We start from the raw sequence: 22,843 nt of genomic DNA, 5'->3' as shown, positions 1-22,843 counted from the left end.
GAGGAAACAAAAGAAAAACGACAACCAAACATAAACATGAAAAAAAGCACCAGATCTATTAACATAAAACAACTGAAGGACGTCAGAACTGAAGTCACAGCCCCATAGCACCAGTTCCAATCCCTTGCGTGGATTCTCCAAGTGGATTTGAGTTGAGAAGGCATGGTGGTACCAGTAGACCTGAAAACAACAACAACAAAAACTAAAACAAAATAAACACAAACACCTTTGTGCGTTCGTCCACAGACACAAGTGTTCGCTCCACGATCTCTCCTTGGCTGTCCGTCTGTCTCCGGGGACTATTGAGGGCCATTTTCCCACAGCAGTCTGACCTCAAGAACAGAAACCCCCCCCTGCAGTAGTGGAGAGGGGAAAGTCTTGACAGAGTTAAGGGTGAAGAAGGGTGGAGGCATTCACTTCTCTCCACCCAGCACTCGACCCCACTCCTTCTGCTCCAGCCTCTCCACCTCCCCCAAGTTCACTGCCTCTTCGAAGTCCTCATCCCCGTCTGCGTCTCTGTCCCCGTCCACACACTCGTCTTCCCAGTCCTCCTCGAAGGTCTCCTCCTCCTCCTCGTCCTCCTCTTCATCCGCAGCTTCTCCAACCTCCTCGTCTTCAAAGCCTTCCTCCTCGTAGTCCTGCTCCTCCTCATCTTCAATCAGCTCCAGCTCCTCCTCCTCCTCCTCCTCTTCCTCCTCCTCCTCATCATCGTCCCCCTCTACCACGCCCTCGATCACCTCCCCCTCATCCTCCGGATCCTCCTCCTTCACCTCTTTGGGGCTGGAAGGGACAGAGGAAGCAGAGGGGGACACTAGCACCCCATTGGGAGCCCTGTTGCCAGGGCCAGACACCAATCGTTTGGTCGAGGCAGACGTTAAGGCGGGCTTGCCCATCTTGGGTGGGCAAGGGAGGGTGGCAGCGGCAGAGCCAGAGGTGGCAGCCCCAGGTGGAAGTGGGAGGGGAATTGGTTGTCCGGCCGAGATGGCCCTGGCGGTTGCCAGGTCGGGTATGAACTCGCCCCGGATCTCGCCGGGCTCGAGCGGGTCAGGCCCACAAGGGTCGTGCTCGCTGCAAGAAAGCCGGCCGTCCAGCTTGGAGATGAAGAGCATGCCGTCGCGGTGCTGCGCGCAGAACGAGCTGGGGCACATCTCGCAGAAGGATGCCGCCTCCTGCCCGCACGCGTCACACTGGTGCCAGGGGCACTCCCATCGGCCTAGTGCAGAAAACAAAATAAACAGATAAATAAGATAAATAAACAAAAAAAAACAGAAATAATAAGGGTAAAGGAAGAAGGAAACACTGGATAAAACTGGTTAATTTGGTTACTTTCAGACTTAAACAAAATCTTTTCATACAGGCACCTGGAAAGACAGTACAGCTGACATTGTTTTGAATTTGCAGGTACACAAGCAGGATTGAGCTGTTAGAATTGAATAACATTGGCAGTTGAGACTAGTCAATGATGAGGTTTTCTCTCACCTGCAGGTCTCTTTGAGAGGTTGAGGCAGTCTGCATGATAGACCTTTGGGCAGCCAGGCTTTTTGCAGGAGATAACCTGACCGCTATCCCCACAATAGAAACATTCATCCTCACGTTCCTTGGTCACCTCCAGCTTATTCTTACGCTTTACCGGAACCTTCTTCTTAAGAGATTTATCCTGCGTGGAGAGCTGGTTCTGAAATGAGTGAGGACAGAAACAACTAAACATTAACATATATATTTTCATATTCAGGGTTATTGAGAATAAATAAATGTCCCATCAATGTCACATTCGCCATTTGTTTAACATGAAGGGGGCTGTAGAACAGCCTTTTTTCTGACCTTTGGTCGAACTCCCAAAAAGCCACTGCAGTTTGGAGCTCCACATTTGCAAACAGTCTTCCCATTCCCCAGACACTCAAGGTTGTAGTTGAAGGTGAGTTCCACGCCTGGGTAAACAAACCAACAACTGAGTAAATTTTCCACTATTAGGAAAGTAGACAAACATTTAAGGCAATATTCCTATTTCTGTAACCTGGTACGGCAAGACACAGCGGAGCCGTCCACTATTATTTGCCTACTCAAACAAAATCAGTGAGGAACAAACAGTAGGAGATTTGGTCTCACATTTAGGGACGTCTTCTAAGGCAAAAAGGCCCACTCTGGTGTCCCCGTTCACAGTCCACTTCTGTGTCTCACAGTTGGGCTGGCAGCAGTGGTTCATAAAGCGGGCCTGGTTCCCCTTAGGTCCAGCATCAATGATCCGGTCCTAGAAACAGCACAGACTCAGAGGGTTAGGTGTGACAATACCCCTTCAGAAACCTGCCACAGGGTGCAGGGGACAGAGCCCTAATGCAAAGCACCTGAGAAAACGCAATAGGTAGTGTTGTGTCATGACATCAGAACAAAAATGTGGTGAGTAGGATTTTCAAAAACAGTGGGACTAAGTGTCAGACTGTGAAAAATGAAATCTTTTGAAACATCTCAAACCTTTCTCCTTCTTCCTGGCACACAAGCAATATTGGTCATTTGTGTAAACTTTCACAAGCCGTTAAAGAACCTCAAAAGATTTCTCATGCTTTGGGGATATAAACTATTAACTCACCTACAGGAGAAACACTGCCTACTGCATCGTCCAATCAATGCATGTCAATGAACATCAAACGTAATAACAATAACATCTAACATACCACAGTGTTGTCAACGTTATCGGGGCTTATTAGCACACCTATGGTTTTGAGTGGAAGCGTGCAGTGATAAGCCCTTACCTTGTCCAACGTGAGCATGTAGAAGTTGCAGATGTCGCTGTCTTGAGCTTGTTTGATCCTGGCTCGGCATTCCTCCTCGTCTATCACTTCGCCCACATACTCGCTCACAAAGGCCCCCTAGGGAAAGTAAAAGAAGACACATCAAACACGGTGGTGCCTTTAAGATGTGATTTTGTTTTGAGACGCTGACACTGAAAAGTCTGAAAAGTATCTGCATATTTTATGATCTCATTTTCAACGGAGTAAAAGAAAAAGGTAAATATTTCACCGAAATGCTTTCTATTGCATTTTAGCACTGGGTAAGTGGCTTGCACTCACAGACAGACAGTTCAAGCCAAAGACTTGCATGTGCAATAGTTCTGGAGGTAAGCAGTTTAAATGTGCACGTTAATGGCAAAGTGACCTTGAAAAATAGGTCAGGCACATTGAAATGTAAGTGTTAAGCTTATGTGTTTTCCAGGGGGTAAAAAAATGAAAAAACACTGGACATTTGGCAGGACAGAAAGCAAAACAAAATCAAATCCCTCATCACAAAACAGAAAAGAAACTCCGCTGCCACCCAGTATATTTCTCAATTGTGCTAATGCTATGCGACCAACGCCCTACCGTTTTGATATCGGTCATGTTATGCTAACGGCTCTAATGCTAATGTTATTCCAATATCATGGGGTGCTACCTTTTGATGTTTGTACTGTTGCATCAACCTGGTAATGCTAATGATGCCTTTTGATGTTATTCATGCCACAGGACTGTCAGTTATGCTAATGTTATGATAACATATCGCTACCTTCTTGATGTAAGTTGTGCTACACGACTGTCAGTGATGCTAATGTTATGCTAACATGTCGCTACCTTCTTGATGTCGAACATGCTGCGCAGGCCCCATCCGCGGGAGAGCGTCCGGAAAATCTCGACGTTGCAGTACTGTCGCTTGGTGAAGCTCTGGTTTAGGCAGCGCTCGCCAGCGGCGCACACCTGCGGGTTGCACTCGTACATCAGCATGCGGTTGATGCACTCCGAGTCGATGCCGCAAGGGTTCTCATCTGTGGCCTTGCAGTTGCAGCGGGGGACCTCAGAAAGGTCGGCAGTGATGATCTGGACCTTACCTATGGGCCTGTTAACCTAAGAGAAACAGAGAAAAGTACCATATGCAGTCGATTGAGATACCCTGTCAAGATCCAATGGATGCATAATTGCAAAATCAAGGCATTGCTGCAAAAGGGCACTATGCTAAATTAATTCTCCCTTAAAAAATAGTGATTATGATGATGATGAAAGCAGAAATGCAAAAAATGGCTGAATATGGACTGATGCATCATTATGATTCATACTTTCAAGTTTGTACATCTCAAGATCACCTGGCACAGAATTAAGGCCTTGGTGACTCATGCTATTTTCCACATGTTGCAGGCCTTGCACACTCTCGCTAGTATACCCCAGTGTAATCATTTCCACATCAAGATAATGTTTCTACGCATCTTGGGACTGTACCTTTATGTGTCTGTAAGGAGGCGGTTTCTTGTCATTCCTCCGATCCTCCTGCAGCTGTCTCATCTCTTTCTCTGCCTGCAATGCGCTGAACCTCTCGGCGGCCTCCTGCAAAGCTGTGGGTGAACCGCACACATACCCACACACAGACACAAACACACACACACACACACACATACCCACACACAAACACACACACACACACACACACACACACACACAGAGAGAGAGAACTTGGAAAGGTGCCAATCACATCTATAATAAATCACCATTACAACCTTAAAATGGGAGGCAATGTTCTCTCCAATAAGCACCACGTCCCACCCCAGGCCTAATTACTTCAGACGGAGATGTTTTGTGCTTAAGAACGGTGCCAAAAATGGACCAGCATGCTGAGACCAAATAAGGTATGTTAGGCCTATCAGGCTCTTTTGGGAACAATGCATGAGGACTGTACCAGAAAATAATGACTCTACAAACATGCCTCACAAGGACACTCAAGAAATTGAGCCTTGTTAAGAATTCAATTAAATGGCAAATCCTAATATTGAATGCCTCATCAGGGGCCATACACATGCATGTGCAATAGTTCTGGAGGTAAACAGATTAGCCCAATTAGAGTTAACTATTAGCACGATTAAAGGGAGCACCTACCTTTCTTGTAAATGGCATCTGCACCCTTCCCCATCTTCTCCTTGTTGTTGGCATCTCCCTCCATGTAAGGGAAGACCCGGGCCTGGTACGTCCACACGTAATCCTTGGAACCGAAGAAATGCACAGGAAACTCGCCCACCTCGTGCTTCATACGCAGAATGTTTTCCGGAACCATCCGAGGTTGACTGACCTCTGCTGGCCACCATCTGATGAGAAGTCAAGAGTTATACAATGAACTCGGTGGTTATAAAAAGTATGATGCAGATGGAAATTACCTAGTAGCTACAATCTGATAGCATCTCTTCTCACCTGAGATTAAGTTTTTTTTTATAGATGGTGCCTGAGAATTAATACCACCCTTTCGTATGGTGTGATGCTAATAAACCCTCTCTTTGTGACCAATAAAAACAATGGCAATTACTACCTTATATTTTAATTTGTCTGGAAGAAATACAAATGATTCATCAGCTGACGGGATGCTGACTTGTAGATGTTTACTGGTAGATGCGAACTGAGAGATGCTAACTGGTAGATGCTAACTGAGAGATGCTAACTGGTAAATGCTAACTGAGAGATGCTAACTGGTAAATGCTAACTGAGAGATGCTAACTGGTAGATGCTAACTGAGAGATGCCAAATTTTCCTCACCTGTACCGACCCACTTTGACCCACAGGATGTCCTTGAAGTGGGGCTTCTTCCCGGCCCGGCAGTCGTTGCAGAACCAGCTCCCCTTCGGCATGTCGATGTTCAGACACTCACGGTGGAAAGCAGCAGGACACGACTCACAACACAGCAGACTCCCTCCTGCACGCACAGAAAAGTTGGTCAGTGAGGGACTTGCACCAGTAGATGTTACACAAAACACACAACACTACACAATCACGTCCATATTATGCTGTCAACGTGTATGGCTAATTCAGTTTGCTTTCTCAATTCAATTTTTTGCCTTTGCCATTTTATGAAACTACACAAAAATGGAAATACAACCAGAAGTAGAAACTTATGCTGATATCTTATACAATTCAAGAGTATTCATAATATACTTTTATCTAATGTCATTATATTCACGTTGTTTACATTCATTTATATTCAATTCACCTGCATGATCTTTATAGTATATCTTTATGTACATTTTGAAATCTAACGCAGCCAAAAGTGAACAACTGACCCTCAGAGCACACAAAGCACCAGCTGACGTTGATGTGCTCATGGTTACGGCAGCCCTTGCGTGGGTTGAAGTGGTTTGGGCACAGGAAGCTGTTATTGGCCAGGGGGACGCAGCCTGCGGCCATGCAGTAGTCGTTGGCATGGTACGCAACGGGACAGCGGACGCAGCGGGTCAGACGACCTGTAGGATGAGCGAAAGAGGGAGAGAGAAAGAGACAGAGAGAGAGGGAGACAGAGAGAGACAGAGAGAGGGAGAAACGAGGAGATAGAAGGAGAGAAGAGAAGGAATGGTTTGCTACTTTGCATAGTAAGAAGCATACTGTAAATTACGTGAACTTTGTGCCTGTATGTTGAATAAAAAGACCAAAAAATCTGAGGTGGAGATCACAAAAAGATTTGAATAGAGGAAAATAGTAATAATAGCCTATTCTTTATCCCATCATGTCCTATTATCAAATTTTACTAGGGCTGTAACGATATTGGATCGAACCGAGAAATCGCGACACTCTAGGCAACGAACCTGCATCGCGATGAGAGGAGGCAGAACCGCGACATGCCCTCAAAAAGTTTGGTTCGCTAGTAAAGGCGGCTGCTTGCTTCAGCGTTGGGGTTAATTGTTGCGCAAAATTTACTCAGTGCAGTTCATGCTCCCAAAGGTAGCGCGTGTTGTCATGAGCCTGCCATTTGCTTGGCAGATAGAAAGCTGTTTCCCTAACAGAAAGTCTGAAGCTTGAAGTTCTTTTCAAACCTTTGCTTGGGTAGCACTGCTAAACTGAGCAGACATGCAGACTACATTTTAGTAATCTCATCACGTAACATTCGTTTTCTAAAAACGATCACATAGTATTGCATGTTTTACTGTGGTAGAAAATACGTTAGCTTAATGCTAACGTATATGGGAAATCCTATAGAGACCGCGCTAGGTATTAGCATCAATTAATTCACGTTAATGTTTTTGTATGAGCCTGACATTTGCTCTGCAGATAGATAACAGTTTCCGAAGTTTGTTGAATGTTTTTCAACAGCATTGCTTTGAGTAATAAAAACCTCAATATTTGGTTATAAATTGTTTCTTCATTTTTGTATAGCTCATACTTATTCTAATGTGAATTAGAAAATATATTTTAAAAATTGCGAGGTAAAATAATAATAATAATAATAATATCGTGGGGTGTATCAAACCGTGGGTCAAGAATCGTGATACGAATCGAATCGTGAGGTAGGTGTATCGTTACAGCCCTAAATTTTACACATCCGCTTTTCACACAGAGCTCTCTAGCTTCTCACATATCTGTCCAGATGAAATTAAATGAAAACCTAAGAAGCAGAGATCACAAAAAGACTAGGGAAGAAAAGAAAACCTAGTAAAAACATTAAATGATAACCTCCCGTGTTCCTCATCCTAACATGTCCAATGGCCTTATTTAACTCTTGCTTTTCCCAGGTGGCAGTGGGAGAGGAATTAGCAGTCGGGCCGAAATGGCCCTGGCGTCGGCAAGGTCGGGTATGTACTCGCCAAGGAATTGACGGGCTTGAGTAGGTTAGGCCCACAAGGGTCGTGCTCGCTGCAGGAAAGCCAGCCGTCCAGGTCGGAGATGAAGAGAGAGAGACAGACACAGAGAGAGACGGAGAGACGAGAGAGAGAGACAAAAAGATAGAGAGACAGACACAGAGAGAGAGGGAGAGAGAGAGAGAGACAAAAAGAGAGAGAGACAGAGACAGTCTCCGTGTGGGTCACCCACCTTTGGAGCTGCTGGGGTTGGCGGGGTTGGCGATGTAGCAGGCCAGGCAGACGTGCAGCGAGCAGCGGAAGCCTCGGCTCTGGGGCACGGTGGGGCTGCACTTCATGATGCAGTCCATGTGGTAGAACTTCCCACACACCGGGATCATGCAGCGCTTCACATCACGCCCCGGCGTCTTGCACACGAAGCAGGTGTGCACACCTGAGGAGGACCAGTCGATAGTTAGCGCAAACACACACAAACAGGGATATGACTCACTGACGAAAAGCCTAAAGGCATGTCTCTGCTTAAGTAGCATGACAGCAAAAGCAGAGAAACTTCCAGAAGGCCCAGAAGAACAGTTGTATCTGACAACAGCCCATAGATGGTAAATATCCCAGTGGATAGCTGAGACAAAGAGACAGACAGACAGACAGACAGACAGACAGACAGACAGACAGACAGACAGAGGACCCACCTGTGGTACACTCCTTGCAGACAAACTTCCCTTTCGGGGTTACGGTGAGGCCGATGCACTGCAGATGGAAAGCCCCACAGCACTGCCCCTCACACAGCAGCAGCTCGCCTGTCTTCTCACACACCTGACAATGGGGACCCCATCATAGTTAGCAGAGTTCTCACACAACACACACAGACACACACACACTCCATTTTCCTCTCTCTGTCTGCCTGTCTAAGCTCTGGCTACTTCTTGTCTTTTCTTGTACTCAGCAAGGCTTTAAAAAGTAGCATAAGAAGTTGAGTAGTATATTAGCTTCAAAACACGATTGGTAACGTTTTCTATGTTGTTTGTTTGCCCTTGCCCTACGTAAAGCGTCTTTGAGTGTCTAGAAAAGTAATTATAATTATTATTATAAGTATTAATAAAAACAGAGAAAGGCGGCTCTCACCTGACACACATTCTCCTTCAGTGAAGCTGCACCCCCTTTCTCCATTTGATGCTTCTTACTGCACAGACCCAAGTCACTGGGCAGCAGATCATGGGTCGAAGGGAGGATTCCGTCATGACAAGAGCCAATGGGCTGGAGGGAGAGGAAGTGTTAGAACGTTGGTTTGAACTTATGTTCTCAAACAGAACCTTAAAACATGAATTCACTCAATTCCGAGCGATTCATATTTATTCTCATATTCTAATTCCTGCATCGATAGCAAATGAATCTCAAACAAGAATGAGAATATGTCGAAATTACCACATCAAGCTCTTTATCACAGATACTGCAGCCACCACTGGATGCCTTTTAGGCAAACAACCAGGCATTAAACACTGATAAGAGTTCTTTAAGCAATCCTTTAGAAAAAAATATTATGTGGTCAGGTCAGAGAGGGCCTGGTATTTGATATGCCTTTTATTTTCAATCAAAATTAAAGTGTGTCACCCTGTCTTTCTGAAATGTAACGCTTCTGAAAATGTTTGTGCTAGGTAACTGTTATGACAACACAGAGAAACACAACAATTATAAATTGTAACGACAACATGAATGATCACAGATGTCAATATATATATAAACATATATAATGTCCAATATTTTCGTATAATAGGACACCTTGGCGGCTGTTATCCCTTACATATTGACATCTGTGGATGGACACAGACAGAGTAGGTCAAGTTTTTTTTTTACAGCCCACCCAGATCTCACATAATGCCCTTAAAATAGCATCTATAGAAAAATGTATTATTATATTAGCCACAACCACAGCAAAGATCCCAGCCAACCACTCCACTCTCTGCCTCACCTCTAACTGTGGAGGCTCGTCTCCATTAACACACTGCTCAGCTTCCTCTTTTGTCCTATCTGGGCTTCCGTCCTCTCCTTCTTTAACACTGAGCAGGGCCGGGGGGGTCTGCTGCTGGACAGGTGAGGCTGTGGCCCTTGTGTCATTGGATGCCTCGCTCTCTGATGGTGGACACACTGCTGGAAAAGAAACAAATGAGTCTGTGAGTGCTGATCCAGACAGCCACCCAGCCTGGAAAGGATTCGTCTCAGATTTGGTGTGAATTTGGGCACATTCCAGCCACACACAGACTCAGCTGCTACTAAGGAAGCCATTATGAAACGTTTTTTTTTTCTTTTACAAATGTTTAACAATTTTACTTCCTGCTTAAAATTATGTCAACTGCTGTCTGAAATCAGACTTTACTTACATGTGGAGGGGGAGGGACTTGGCAGAGTGGGTGCTGGTAGTTCTTTCTTCATAGGCTTCTGGAATACAGAAAAAAAAAACGTATGCATACAAAATACAAGACATACATAGATGACCTAATGTAGGAGTTATACAAAGGGAACTTTTTCAGTGCACTAAATCAAGTCTAAACCTCACAGCCAAAAGGCAGGGTTGCCATTCATCCCAATCCCTTCACAAGATTATACCAAAATGTGTTATTTATTTTTGTTGTTATTACTACATCATGATCTGTTTATATATCTGTACTGTGTCAATACAGAACCCAAAACAAGCCAAAAGTCAGATGAGTTTGGGTGCCCGGTCGTTGATCTTACCTTCTTCTTCAAGTTTCTGTTGGAATCCTCCTCAATGACACATTCTAGAACTCTGTGAGAGGGCTTTCTTGGTCTCTTTCGTTCTGAGAAAGCTAAAGAAATCATCCACAGTGAATCAATCAATAAATCAGTCACTAAATTAGTGAATAACTAAAGAACCCTTCACAACAAGCAGTTCCCCTAATTCAAACTCACACACAAACACACACACAGAAACAGACTTACATGACTCTGTGTGTCCCATGGCATCTTCTCCTCTAACTCCCAATGAAGGAGCCTCCTGGGGAGGGCTTGAGGAGTCTAGACCAGAGACAGTTCCCTCCAGCTGCTGGTGGTGATGATGATGATGATGATGAGGTTGAAGACGAGGAGGGCGATCGTATTGTTCAGATGCAGAGAATGTCTTAGACTGCTCCCCATCCGGGGACATCTGTTTGTCTCCTATTGACCGCAGGTAGTGAGGTGTCACCTCTCCCGGTGACCCACCGCTTGAGTCACTTGGCCCCATTCCCTAAAGAAATACAGCATGTCACAAACATGCTAACATACAGTGGTGGCATGGGGCTGATTTCAGACTGCTTTAAGTATATTTCAACTTGCGTGAAGAGTGTTGCATGTGATAATGTCTATGAATGAGGTAATGAACAAATACATTATAATTTCTGATAATATTATAGGAAAAACATAGCCATGTTACCATTTTAATTGTCTCTGAGGTTTTCTTTGTTTTCTTCTTTGGGCAGAAAATCTGCTCATACTCCTCATTCCACTCCAGAAGTCTTTTACTTGGTTTTCGAAGCCTCTTGTTTTCTGAGAACAAAAAATGCACTCAACACATAAGCTTTCACCGTGATACAAAATTGAACGATGACCCTTTAATAAAAAAAAAAATCAATTGAATCCCACCTGAGCCTTCTTTCTTTTCACCCACGTCTGTGTCTTGGTTGCCATGGTTACCATCCTTGAAGAGTCCATTAAATTCTAAGGGCACCTTTGCCGAGGTCTGTTGTGCCGAAAGACCCCGTTCACCCTCCTTCAGTTTGGCACCATCCCCAGCAGTCGATTCAAAGGTCTGCCATCGCTTCTTGGGAGCGAATTTGGTGAAAGTGTAGGAACTGGAGAGGTCTTCCGTGGGGGGCAACCCCCTTTCAAGTGCATTCAAATCTGCTGACCCGTGCTGCTTCTGCTTCTGCTGCTGCTGCGTGTTCAGTGTTTTGCTAAAGAGTGCAGTTTGGGACGCCGGAACATTCTTTCCTTCATTTTTCTGCGCGTCTTTTTTCGCGTTGGCCTTAGACTTTGTCTTGCTGGGTCTGACATGGGGTGTCTTCGACACTGGCGATTTCCCGCGCTTGCCGTTATGCGCTTTGGTCCCGTGCGAGGAGTCCTTCTCGACGAGGTTGCCCTCTGGTGCTTCCTCTCCCGATGCCCCGGGGATGAGGGATGGCTCCTCCTTAATAAGTGTGGACGAAGGAGGGGGTGGCACGGTGAGAGGGTTTCCCTCCTTTTCTCTGGTGTCGTGCAGGTCCTTCAGTAGCATTAGGTAGGTGCTGAAGTGGTAACTGGAGTCGGGCTGACCTGAAGCCTTACCCGAGTCGCCCTCTTCTTTCACTTGGGACTTGGTGGAAAGATCTTTGCCGTCCTGCGGGGACTGCAAGGGTGACCCACACGGAGATGGGAAGGAGGTGGAGGATATGTCTGATATTACGCTCTCCTGCTTGACTTGAACTGAAGCCGCAGAAAGATGGTCGGTGGAGGCTTTGGTAACGTCATCTGTCTTTAGCAGAGCTCCGTTGCAGACGTGGTTCTTGTCTGGCTTGTTGCTCGCGGACTTGCGGAACGGGGAAGTCGGAGGACTACGCTCGGGCGGAGAAAAGGTCAAACGAGCCGAATCGGACTCAGCGTCGGGCACCAGTTTGGACTGCCAGCGCCTCTCCAAGATGTCTGCCAAGTCCCGATGGGGCGAGAGGCCCTCCTCGTCTTTAACAGACTGCGCCTCCTCCTTCACCTCGCTGGCTTTAAGCGCTCGCGTCATCAGGCCACTACTGGCTGGGAGGTGATGAGAATGCAAGTCCACAGCGTAGTCTGGGGAGCCGGATGCATTGCTACCCTTTTTCTTTTGGAGAGCCAAGTTTGCCGCTCGCTCCTTGTTGGCCAGCTGCTTGATGGCCAGGTCGGCAACAACAGATGATATACTCTTGGAATTCCTCTCCCGTCTTTCTTTGCCTGTCTTTCTCACTAAAGGGGCCACCGGCTTCACGTCTTTCCCCAGAACCTTCTCAGGCGCCTTCGGCTCCTCCTCGGGCCGTTTAGGGCATAGAATCCTGGGCACTGTATCGATATCAAAATAGCAGTCTCTGGTATCTTTCTTGGATAGATCTGACACCGTGGGATTATCAGAAACCTCCGCTTTGTCCTCTGTGGAGCTCAGCGACTTTTTCGGCATTTCCCTGATGTTGCTAAAGGTCTTATTTAACACACCAGTCTTTCTTTTACTGGGAGGTTTCTTTCTGCTGCTTTCTTTTGTCGGGGGTGGGCTCTTCATGGGTTGGTCATTTCCATTAGAGAACAGGGGGCTCAGAGGAGAGGCCGCGGGGAACACGGAAGAACAGCCTGGCGAGTCCGACACCTTCTCATCGGCCACAGGTGTGGGGGTGTCCCTCTCCCAGGCGGAGGGCACAGAGAGGCCGTTCTTGGGGACCACCGGACGGTTGGCCTCTGCCTCCTTCACACTGGCTTTCCACGAATCCATCAGGCGTTTCGGTATCTACAGAGGATTAGGGCAAAATGTAAATGCTAATAGACAATGCTAATACTCCTGTATGTATGAATTTAATATGAAATTAAATATGAATTTTCCGTGCATTCACTAAGCATGCATCTAAAGTCATTGGCCATCATAACACTGTTTAATACACTGGTAAAAGAAGAAACAGTGACAACAGACCAGACATCATCATACTTATCTCAATAAGTAAGTAACAGCTCAATTCTAATACACCTAACTTATACACTTAGCTTATAAATTGAAATTCAACACTATGTTTATGGTGTGCTTTCACCCTTACTTCAATGTCTATTTGCATTTATATCCACAAAGTCGCACTGCACTACTACTTTAGCACACGGCTATACCTTAGGTTTAAGAGAGAAGATTCACTGGACAATCCTGCAGAATGATCCCTATCAATAGCAACTAGGGCAATTCATCATTTCATATCAAAGAATAGTTCTTGTCACCAAAAGTTGAAAGTCGTCAATTAAGCAAGAAAGAACACATGGTGACTGTCTATGCATTACCGTGTACTTGTAGTCTTTCTCCTTCTGCCTCCCTCTTCGTCTGAGCACTGGCAGATTCTCAAACTGATGCCCCCCCTCAAAGAGATACGTGGCTTTTCCAGGGACCCAGGCCCTGTCCACAACCTCTCCGAAAGTCTTGAGGAAATACAGCCGGCAGGGCCTCCGGCTAGGATCTGCAATACCATAGAAACAGTTATTTTAGAGACAGACAAATGTGAAAATACTTCTGTAACAACACCACAAAGTATTCTATAGCTCAATTTAAGCAAGAATGATAAAATAAATAAAAAAAGATTAATACTGATTATCACTCATGGCGGTGATAATTTGTGGCCATTGCCTCTGATAAAGTTCGCATACACAGTTAATGATCACTGTTACTAGTGTACTACAGCATAATAACCTTTCATCCGTGTGTGAACTCCGTTTGGTGAGTCACAGGTGACTTGACAGGGCCACCAGGGTCTCCGGTTGAACTTGGCCCAAACAACATCTCCCACACAATACTTTATTCCAGGTAGAGGCTTCTTCTTTGGACTACTTGACTAAAATAAACAAGCAAAATACACAGGACCAGTCATGTGTTTATCATGAGTTGAGGACAGATGAGACTGTTTGTATCTAAAGAATATGAAGACCTACTGTGGTATTACAGTGATGAATGATGTTCTAAAAATAAACAAGAAAGGCAGTATGAATAAGACAATGTCATGGCATGAAAGGGTGTGAATTAATAGATGCCTTACGTTTGAATGGGAACCATTGGGAGAGAACTGAGAGGACCCATAGCCGAAGGAGGCCATGTTCTCCGTACTGGGAAGGTCGCAGTCACTGTCAGAGAACTCATCCATACTGTCCAGATCCACCATGTTGACTTCATCAAGGCCATGGGACATTATAGCAGGGTCTGGTTCAGGTATGTTTTTAGGAACCAGACTTGAGACAACAGGTTCGTGTTTGTATGTGCTTGAGCTATAGCAAACTTCTGGGAAATCTCTTTTTCTACATTTGTTTGACAGCGACACCATGTCAACTTCACCGTTGCCGTGTTCATAATCCTCATCCTCCTCCTCCTCCTCATCATCATCATCATCGTCGTCGTCGTCGTCCTCATCTTCGTCCTCATCCTTGCTGTCAAATAATGTAGACTCAAAATGCAAGTAGCCATTTGGAATAGGGGGAGAGTGCTCTAAGCTGTCCGTACTTAGAGGGGAAAAACCATTCTTATCCAACTCCCGTGGGTTTGTGTCACTGTTACTAGGAGACAGGGGTGTATGAACAAGTCCGCTCCCAAAATCAGTGGCACCCAAGGGACTGTGCATGTGCAAGTGATTGCGGCCATGGAAGTCCTTTTCCTGCAAACCCAGGTCGGGTCTGTTCACCATGGTTGTGAGGTCCTGGAGGCGTCTCAGAGGACTGTAGCAGGAGGAAGAGTTCTTCTGCTGATTGTACGATGTCTGCTTGAAGGCAGGCTTCGACAGTACGGCAGGTGAGCGGCCTGCCCCGCTCTTGAAGTGTCCACCAGAGGTATGGAGTTCCTGTGGGGTGGAATGACGGGGAGAGCCATCCCTCACTGCCACTTTACAGGACTGATTCATGTTGTCATGACTCCATCCTATCAAAACAGAGAGAGAGAGAAAAAAAGATACATTACAGACTTGGAAATGGTTCATTCAATTATGACCCAGGTTTGGATCAACAACGGCAACACGAAGAAACAATTAAGATCCACAATAGTTGGAGAGCCTGAGATGTCACAGATCATTAAAAAAAAAAAGGCTAAGCTACTTTTGTTATGGCGTGCTACCTGCAACAAATGGGTTCAAAGCCCATTGTGAAAATTACTAATACACTATTTGTTAGAAACAGGTTGACAAACAAACGTTTTCACCCAAAACCAGCCTCGACCGTGCTCAGGCGTAGCCTAATTAGCCGACATGGACTGGCAACCTCTGGCCAGGCCGTCAAGACATTGTGGCTGACAGACAAAGATTTACCTAAAAAAATACCGTCAAGCAGCGATTCCATGCAGTACAACCATCGCGTTGACCTGTATTTTCGTAGCAGATGTTCATTTGTCGATGACCTTTGTAAAAATATCAATGATAGTATTAACAGCGAGCTTAAGTCTTCAAGCAGCTACGCGTGCCATCAACACTAATGCCGTAGCTAGTTCCCATATGCAGAGAAACCGACAGCTCGCTAGTCACCCCTATATGAAAGGACGATGTGAAATACAGCTAATACCACTAGATTATAAAAAGTCGCCGGAATCTTACCATTTAGGGGTCGGTCTCAACAAAACCACTCGAGAGCATTTCAAATTACGACGTGTAGCATTTATTTTTTTCAAATTGTGAAAGCGGACCTGCAAAATCCCAGCACCAACTCGTAGGCCCAGGCTCAGCACTCATTCTTTCCCCTCTATCGCCTCATCGGCGGCGGTCCCTTCAAAAATAAAAAGTCATCCAGTGACAAAATTCTCGAAATGCCTTTCATTTCAGCGAAGTGTCTAGACTATATGTTGCTAAAGTAAATATCTTTCACGCAAGCTTCAATCAGCCAAAGATTCATTTTGAATACATGATTGTTTGCCTGCTGCCGAATGCCCCTGGTTATGTTAAAACAAGCCCTGACTGACTGTGCTGGTGGTGAGCGACCAATCGGCACAGCCACCCAACCCCCAGTCTCTGTGCACATTGGGGTACTTAACAGCATTATGCCCCGACAGAAACTCAGGTATAGCGTAAATTACATGGGAAGGGAAAACACGATTGCAGTCCCTAGAATACCTTGAATAAACATTTGTACACAATATTGCAGCGCAATCCGCACAAAATTGGAGCGTCATTCCACTGCCCTACTGCAGTTAACCATAACGCCATTTGTTTCCTTACCCTAACAAAGGCGTAACTTCCTCCATTTTAGGCATCCATGCTCGCTAAGAAATGAAAAAAGACTCAAGTTTGAACAAATATACTCTATCTGACATTCTAAACCCTATTAAATATTCCATACAATCTGATGTTTAACATTGAAAGTGCGTGTTGTTAAAATCGGACTGTAAATGGAATACATTATCCGGTCTCCATACAGGCCACGACATGCTCAAAACATGTCAACTGCATGTCAACACTGTTAAAAAAGAAAAAAAATCGAATGTCTTGGTTGATTTGGACATATTGATCATATCCCCATTATGATGCAGGTAATAACGTAACCACACATGGTTAGACTTAAAATCAGACACGATCTTTTGTTTGGAAGGTTAGAACGTTTAAAATGGACTTGTTTCACTAGGGGGAAGCGTGTAGCCTAACAGGAAATAGCATCAATCCCTTAAGCATAAAGAGGACATCTCATCCCCGAACATTACACACCGAACTATTTTTAAGGCCTGCTGTATAATATCATCCAGCTTCAAAGTAAACACGCAAACTCATGTAACCTTGACATAAGGAAAACAACATGCCTTTTTTTCTTCTTTTCGATCGACCCTAACAGAAATATCTCCCATGATCTAGTCCAAACCTGCGGACCACGTAGGCCTTTCTTACATGAAAGCACATTATCGCACATTATATAGGAAGACGACGAACGAATACTATATCAGTTTCACTACAGGCCCCGTCTGTAAATGAGTGCTATTATGAAATTACCTCGAATTGGTCAGCCTTTTAGATAGAATTCTTGTGGACGTTTGCAGTAATTTCCCTCTATCCTGACAGGCCGGCTCACTATAAACAGGTATCTCAGGCTACCCTGTTCAAGCGGCATTATAAGGAGTCTAACCACTCAGTCATTATTATGGAGATGTTCTTAATTCTCAGCCATGTCGATTGTACTGTGCTTTGCTGTGTCATTGACCGTATTAATATTGAATAATTGGTCAGTGTTGTGTTATGCACTTTTGATGTCATTTCACGAAGCATTTTAACAATGGACAATAATGAGAATGATGGCCTATTGGTATGAAACAAATGGCCTAAATATAAACGTAATTAATGAAAAAGGCTAATTTATTAACACATAGGTCTAGGTAAAATTGTCCACACAGGTTAGGGTATTTGAGTGATATTTATTTATTACTGGCTATTCATATGTATCTGTGTCATGACACATTTAGCTGTTTGATCATAAGATAAAAAAAAGAGAATGAACCAACAGTGAAGTCACAAACTTGGCATACCATGTTTGATTAACAGTAGATAGTGAGTACACTGCAGAGACCAAATCACAAAGTATAACTTAGACAAAACATTCATATTTACATACTATTAGAAATACAACATCGTTCAACACCTATCTTTGCTTTCATCCCAATTAAAGCAGTATATGTTTATTATTTCAAAAATTGCAGCTTTTTAAAAAATCCTCCTCAGGAATTAAATCCCCAACTAAGAACAAACCACGGTTGAATACAAATCAATATAAAGCATAGTGTAATATAAGGACATCACGTAACAACACTGTCACAAACACTTAGGGAAAAGAAGAGATTAATATATGTAGATGTCTTTTGTTCCATTCAAATGTGGCTTGCTTGTGACTTGCAGAAGCTCAGGATGAGAGTCGCATGAAGCTTAGGTTGCAGGTATGAGTGCGTGGAGATAGCACAGTGCATTAAAGCATACTGTGGCTTGGATAAACAAAAGGAGTACGGCATAAACGGCATCTCATTTCAGTCAACCGAAAGTAATTACTTACCATCATCATGTTCAGAAAAAGTGAATTATCCATTCGACAAGGCTACCATCATGCACATTTGTACAGCAATATAACATATATGTTGAGATAATAGAGCATGGTTATGTTCTTTGGATAAGGATGGACAAAAGGATCGTAATGATATTACAACGAGGCATACATAGTGTTAGTGTAGGTATCAAAAAGCAGTCCCCTCTCAGACTCCCCGCCTTAGATTTTGGATGTACAAGCGTCTCAAAGACACTCTCAGCACCAGAACTTTGGACATGCACTCCCACTTATCCTCTCCTCCTCCCTCTCTGTCTCTCCATCCTTCCCTCATTTTGAATAAATAGAAAAAATTTCAAGACTCGACTCACACTTGTTATCAAACACTTATAAGACTTGACACAGACTCATCATTCAGAGGCTCGACACTTGACTAGGACTCGAATTCAGGGACTTCAAACTCGACCCAGACTCAAGCTCAAAGACCTGTGCACATCTCTGATCGTTATTGTCTTTGTCTTTGATGCCCGCCTCGCTCATCACTCTCTTCTGCATCATGGCGTAGGGGAACGGGGCTCCATTGCTCGTACCATATTCTAGTTTATTGAGCCGGGCTAGAGTCTTTATGCTCCCGGGAGGGCGGCCAGGGCTGACCTTGTAGCCTGCGGCTTTGGTGGTGCCAAGCGGCCTCCCCGGGCTGGTCTTGAAGCCGGCCGCCCTGGTTGTACCAGGCGGTCGCCCCGTGCTCGTTCGGTAGCCTGCGGACTTGGTGGTGCCCGAGGGCCTCCCCCTCCGTCCAGACTTGCCTAGGCCCTTCTTCTTCTTGGAACTCTCCGGGGCCTCGGTGCTCCTCATCCTCACGGACTGCGGGTGGAAGTCGTTGGGGTTGTCTTGCATCTGGCATGGCATGGGCTTAAGCATGCTTTGCGGCAGAGGGGGCAGGCTCCCGAGGGGCAGCTGCAGGGCGGACGAGGGCGGCGGGACAGAGGGGTAGAACTGTTTGCTTTGCGAGTTGCACAGTTCGAAGTGGCTGGCAGAGTGCTGGCCCTCCTCAGACAGGCTGCCCAGACCATAGTCATTGTTGTTGTTGGCAACTTGGTGCATCATTTTCTGCAAAAGTACAAGTAAAGTAGAACTGAATTAGGATAACGGCAACATTGCTAATATTTACAACTGCCTAGTAAAATCAGCATGTGAAATAACAGCTTGTTCATTGTGACAGTGTACAAGGGACTTTTCTTGGGCACCTTATGCATGCTAGTATTCTGACATCACTTCCCCCTTTCGACAGAACGCATTAAATTTACATAACACTCCGCCAAATGTAACCAGTGAACAAATGCTTTTAATTTTCCAGTTTCCTTACTAGCGTGTCATGCCATGGTATTTAATGCCACTGTAGAAATGCACTGGCGAAACGACATCTGGCTCTATGAAGTTAATGGCTGCTGATGCCGTTGGAATCATGTTCGAACGGCAAACTATGAACAGTTTTTGAACGTTCCCATATTTGTCAGTATCCCCAAATCTCTGCATTTGTATTTTGAGAAAGAAGAGCGCTACTTTCAGCCGAGCTAAAGATAGAAAGGCGTGTAGGCTATTGCTTAATGCCAATGCATAATCTCGGTCAGTGGGAATGTTTTGTTTCACCATGATGCACACGGCCAAAAATACATCAAAACTGCTTGTCCAAACTAGGAACATATTATTTAACATACAAAACATCCTAATATTACGCATGCAATAGTGCATTTGTTTACATATAATTGCAAAAAAGACATTATGTTACTTTACCTCAACGGTACGCGGATAGGATCATGGAATGCAACGGGTTAAATATGAAACAGATATATCTTCCATCCTTGAAACCAAAGCATATTCTTATTTACACCAGCATTACGCCATCCTGATACCTTCAAACCGCTATCCGTCAACCGATTGCTCTTCGTATGGTTCGTATTGTGGATATTTTTGTCCTGTAGCAGTGAGGTTTAAATCTGAGGGGCAGCCATTTTCGTAAAAAAAAATGTAATATTGTACGATGGGTTCGCGCGCATGCGCCAGCTTCTACAAGGAAATTCGTCTGTTCTTGATTAGGTGCCCAGCGAAAACGTAATAGGCTTCTGTGGACAATAAAAAGCCATGTATTGCCATTCAGACAAAGGCACTACAGATCATTTGATACTCTTGAGGCTAGGTAATAAGCGAACTATTCGATTGCACCTTAGAGTAAATTACGTAGGATGCGTTATCTCCTCAATTATTTAGGAGCTTATATAAATGTAATCTATAGCTTTATATATATTTAATGTTCCCCAAATATGAGGTTACATTACATCAATGTAGTTATCAGTTGTAAATGTGTGATTTTGTCATCAATGTATGCTGTAATACTACCATGTTTTAAATAAAAAAAGAAAACCCCTCCAATGTTGTCATAAAAGTCCAGAGAAATTCAGCCCTTCTGCTAGTGTGTACTTCTAGCTAAAGATGAAAGGATAAGGCTTTTTCAAATATTTTTTTTCCATACCTTTATGGGTAACTATTTGTAAAATCCTGGGGTTTGTCATTTGTTCATCCTATTTGTGTGTACTTCAAGCTACACATTTTGTAGGTAGGCATGAGGCTAATTAAAAAAAAAAGAACTTTTTTTTTTTGTCTATCAAGAAGCACTATGAATTATCTGTTAATGTACAGCCCCATTATATAGCAGCGTGGCAATAAACATGTATAACGCTTGCAGTCGTCTCATTTTCCCATACGCTTGCTTAAGTCTAAAACATTTAAGAATTAACATTCGAGGAGCAAAGATGAGACGTCGTTGTGTGGTGAGAACTGATAGAAAATCGTAAACAACAACAATCGCCGGTGGGGAGAAGCCATTTTTCCATTCCATTGGAAGCCTGCTTTATTTATTGTAGGTTACAAAAAATAAAGAAAATGGCGGCGATTGTTGTTGTTATCGATTTTCTATCAGTTCTCACCACACAACGACGTCTCATCTTTGCTGCTTGAATGTCGGTATGTAATGGTATGGAGTTATTGAAACTTACTACGTGTAAAAAAGACTAGAAATTGAATGTTTATTTTTAAGCCTCGAAAGTTGCACTGGGTGCATTTAAAGTTGACTGACACCACCAATCTGTATAGTATTAGTATAACTTTAACAAGAAACATCTTTCAGTAATGTTTAGTCAGCAAAATATCAGTCCCATATTCAATACCGCCAACAATCTGGCATTGATGAAGGTTGATGCGGCCATGTAGGCGTGCCTATTAGTCAATGAAAAGCTGGTTCTGCACCTTGGCCTCCATCTTGATAGTCTCTCCTTCCTGCAGAACCCCATCCAGAGCCACCTTCAGCTCATAGAGATAGTTTTCGTCAGCACCTGAATGAAGCCCAAGAGGAATCACAGATATATCTCAGTCAGTGCATTTCTGTAGAACAAACATAATACTTTCATTTTTAGCTTTTTTCTAGGTACTCAAGGACACTTTACAAAGGGTGAAGACAAACAAAACAAGACAAAAAAAAAGAAAGACAGAGGAACAAAACATGCCAATGTGGCCAATGGAACAAGAACAGTAAACCCTACAGCCCTACAAAGCCTTTAAGCAAATGTGTTCAAAAGGAATCTAGTTCACTTCAAATATATACACTCGGCAGTATGTGTGTATACCTAAGAATGAAGAACTTCATCAGATCAGATCAGATCATCCATATCATCCCTCTGTTGCGTCAGGTTTATGGATCCATCTCAATGCACCCGACTGTAGAGAAAACCCCACAAGGACTTTTCTCTTACGTGACAAAAGTTGTAAATGCAAGTGTACAAACATTGCAAAATAATGACTTCCTGATGCTTTGTGTTTATGTGCTTGATTGATAATGCAGATAAAGGTCAGATATGCTAATATCTGTTAAACATGCTAATAGAAAACAGCACATCATGACAAATTATCACTCAACAAAATCTGCAGACATATGCATTTACATTTCACAGCTAGTTGCAATACAAAAGCCTCACATACCAATCCTCCACCTTATGCAGATCATTTATTGCAGAGTTGAATTTTGTGTGTCTCTAATTATACATCTGTGTGTGCATATGAATATCCACAGCAGCCAACCCATACCTGAGCTGAGTGTTGACAGAACATGTGATGGTGAGCGCACATCATTTTCCCAAAGGCAGCAATGACATCAAGGTTCATTGTGAGGTGGCCATTCTCTGCCGGGACACCTGGAGGGAGACACGGCCCTATTGCATATTTAAAACTCAAACGTAAAACTCTAGCAGTGGGTGCTGTGACGCGTCCTCCACTAAATCATTGAAGACCTTTCATCCTTCCACACATTTGTTCATGGATGTTGAAATAATGGTTGAAGATTTTAACATTCCATTCAGGAAGGTAGCTCCTGAGTTTTAGACCAGAACTCCACAATGCTTATTTAAAGGACAAATCAATCTAGGACGGAGATCCAAGTTTTAGGTCATGAAAGGTTTTGTGAACATTAGCTCACTTGTTGATAGACTGGAGATAGCTTTTCTT

The 22,843-nt window shown here is 44.1% G+C and overlaps 2 protein-coding genes across 2 annotated transcripts; both read right to left on the bottom strand.

Annotated features, from left to right (window-relative positions):
• Nucleotides 1-413: 413 nt before the first annotated feature.
• On the bottom strand, nt 414-16,188 carry nsd1a (nuclear receptor binding SET domain protein 1a; the record flags this gene model as incomplete). Its single annotated transcript, XM_080840898.1, has 24 exons — nt 15,874-16,188; nt 14,341-15,209; nt 13,998-14,139; nt 13,595-13,767; nt 11,204-13,061; nt 10,995-11,107; nt 10,523-10,808; nt 10,298-10,389; nt 9,943-10,000; nt 9,534-9,712; nt 8,690-8,821; nt 8,257-8,380; nt 7,800-8,000; nt 6,059-6,238; nt 5,538-5,694; nt 4,890-5,095; nt 4,239-4,351; nt 3,600-3,869; nt 2,748-2,864; nt 2,107-2,248; nt 1,822-1,928; nt 1,480-1,675; nt 723-1,213; nt 414-638 (listed from the first exon to the last, which is right to left on the bottom strand). The coding sequence occupies exons 2-24, from the start codon at nt 15,190-15,192 to the stop codon at nt 414-416; spliced, it is 6,414 nt and encodes a 2,137-aa protein (XP_080697024.1). The 5' UTR covers nt 15,193-15,209; nt 15,874-16,188.
• Nucleotides 16,189-17,771: 1,583 nt separating this feature from the next.
• Nucleotides 17,772-20,272, bottom strand: LOC308367364 (UPF0461 protein C5orf24 homolog). Its single transcript, XM_080841261.1, has 2 exons — nt 20,084-20,272; nt 17,772-19,399 (listed from the first exon to the last, which is right to left on the bottom strand). The coding sequence occupies exon 2, from the start codon at nt 19,394-19,396 to the stop codon at nt 18,704-18,706; it is 693 nt and encodes a 230-aa protein (XP_080697387.1). The 5' UTR covers nt 19,397-19,399; nt 20,084-20,272; the 3' UTR covers nt 17,772-18,703.
• Nucleotides 20,273-22,843: the final 2,571 nt, after the last annotated feature.

Source organism: Sprattus sprattus (genome assembly GCF_963457725.1).
Source record: "Sprattus sprattus genome assembly, chromosome: 6".
Lineage (NCBI taxonomy): Eukaryota > Metazoa > Chordata > Actinopteri > Clupeiformes > Clupeidae > Sprattus > Sprattus sprattus.
This window is presented reverse-complemented; position numbering and strand designations above follow the sequence as displayed.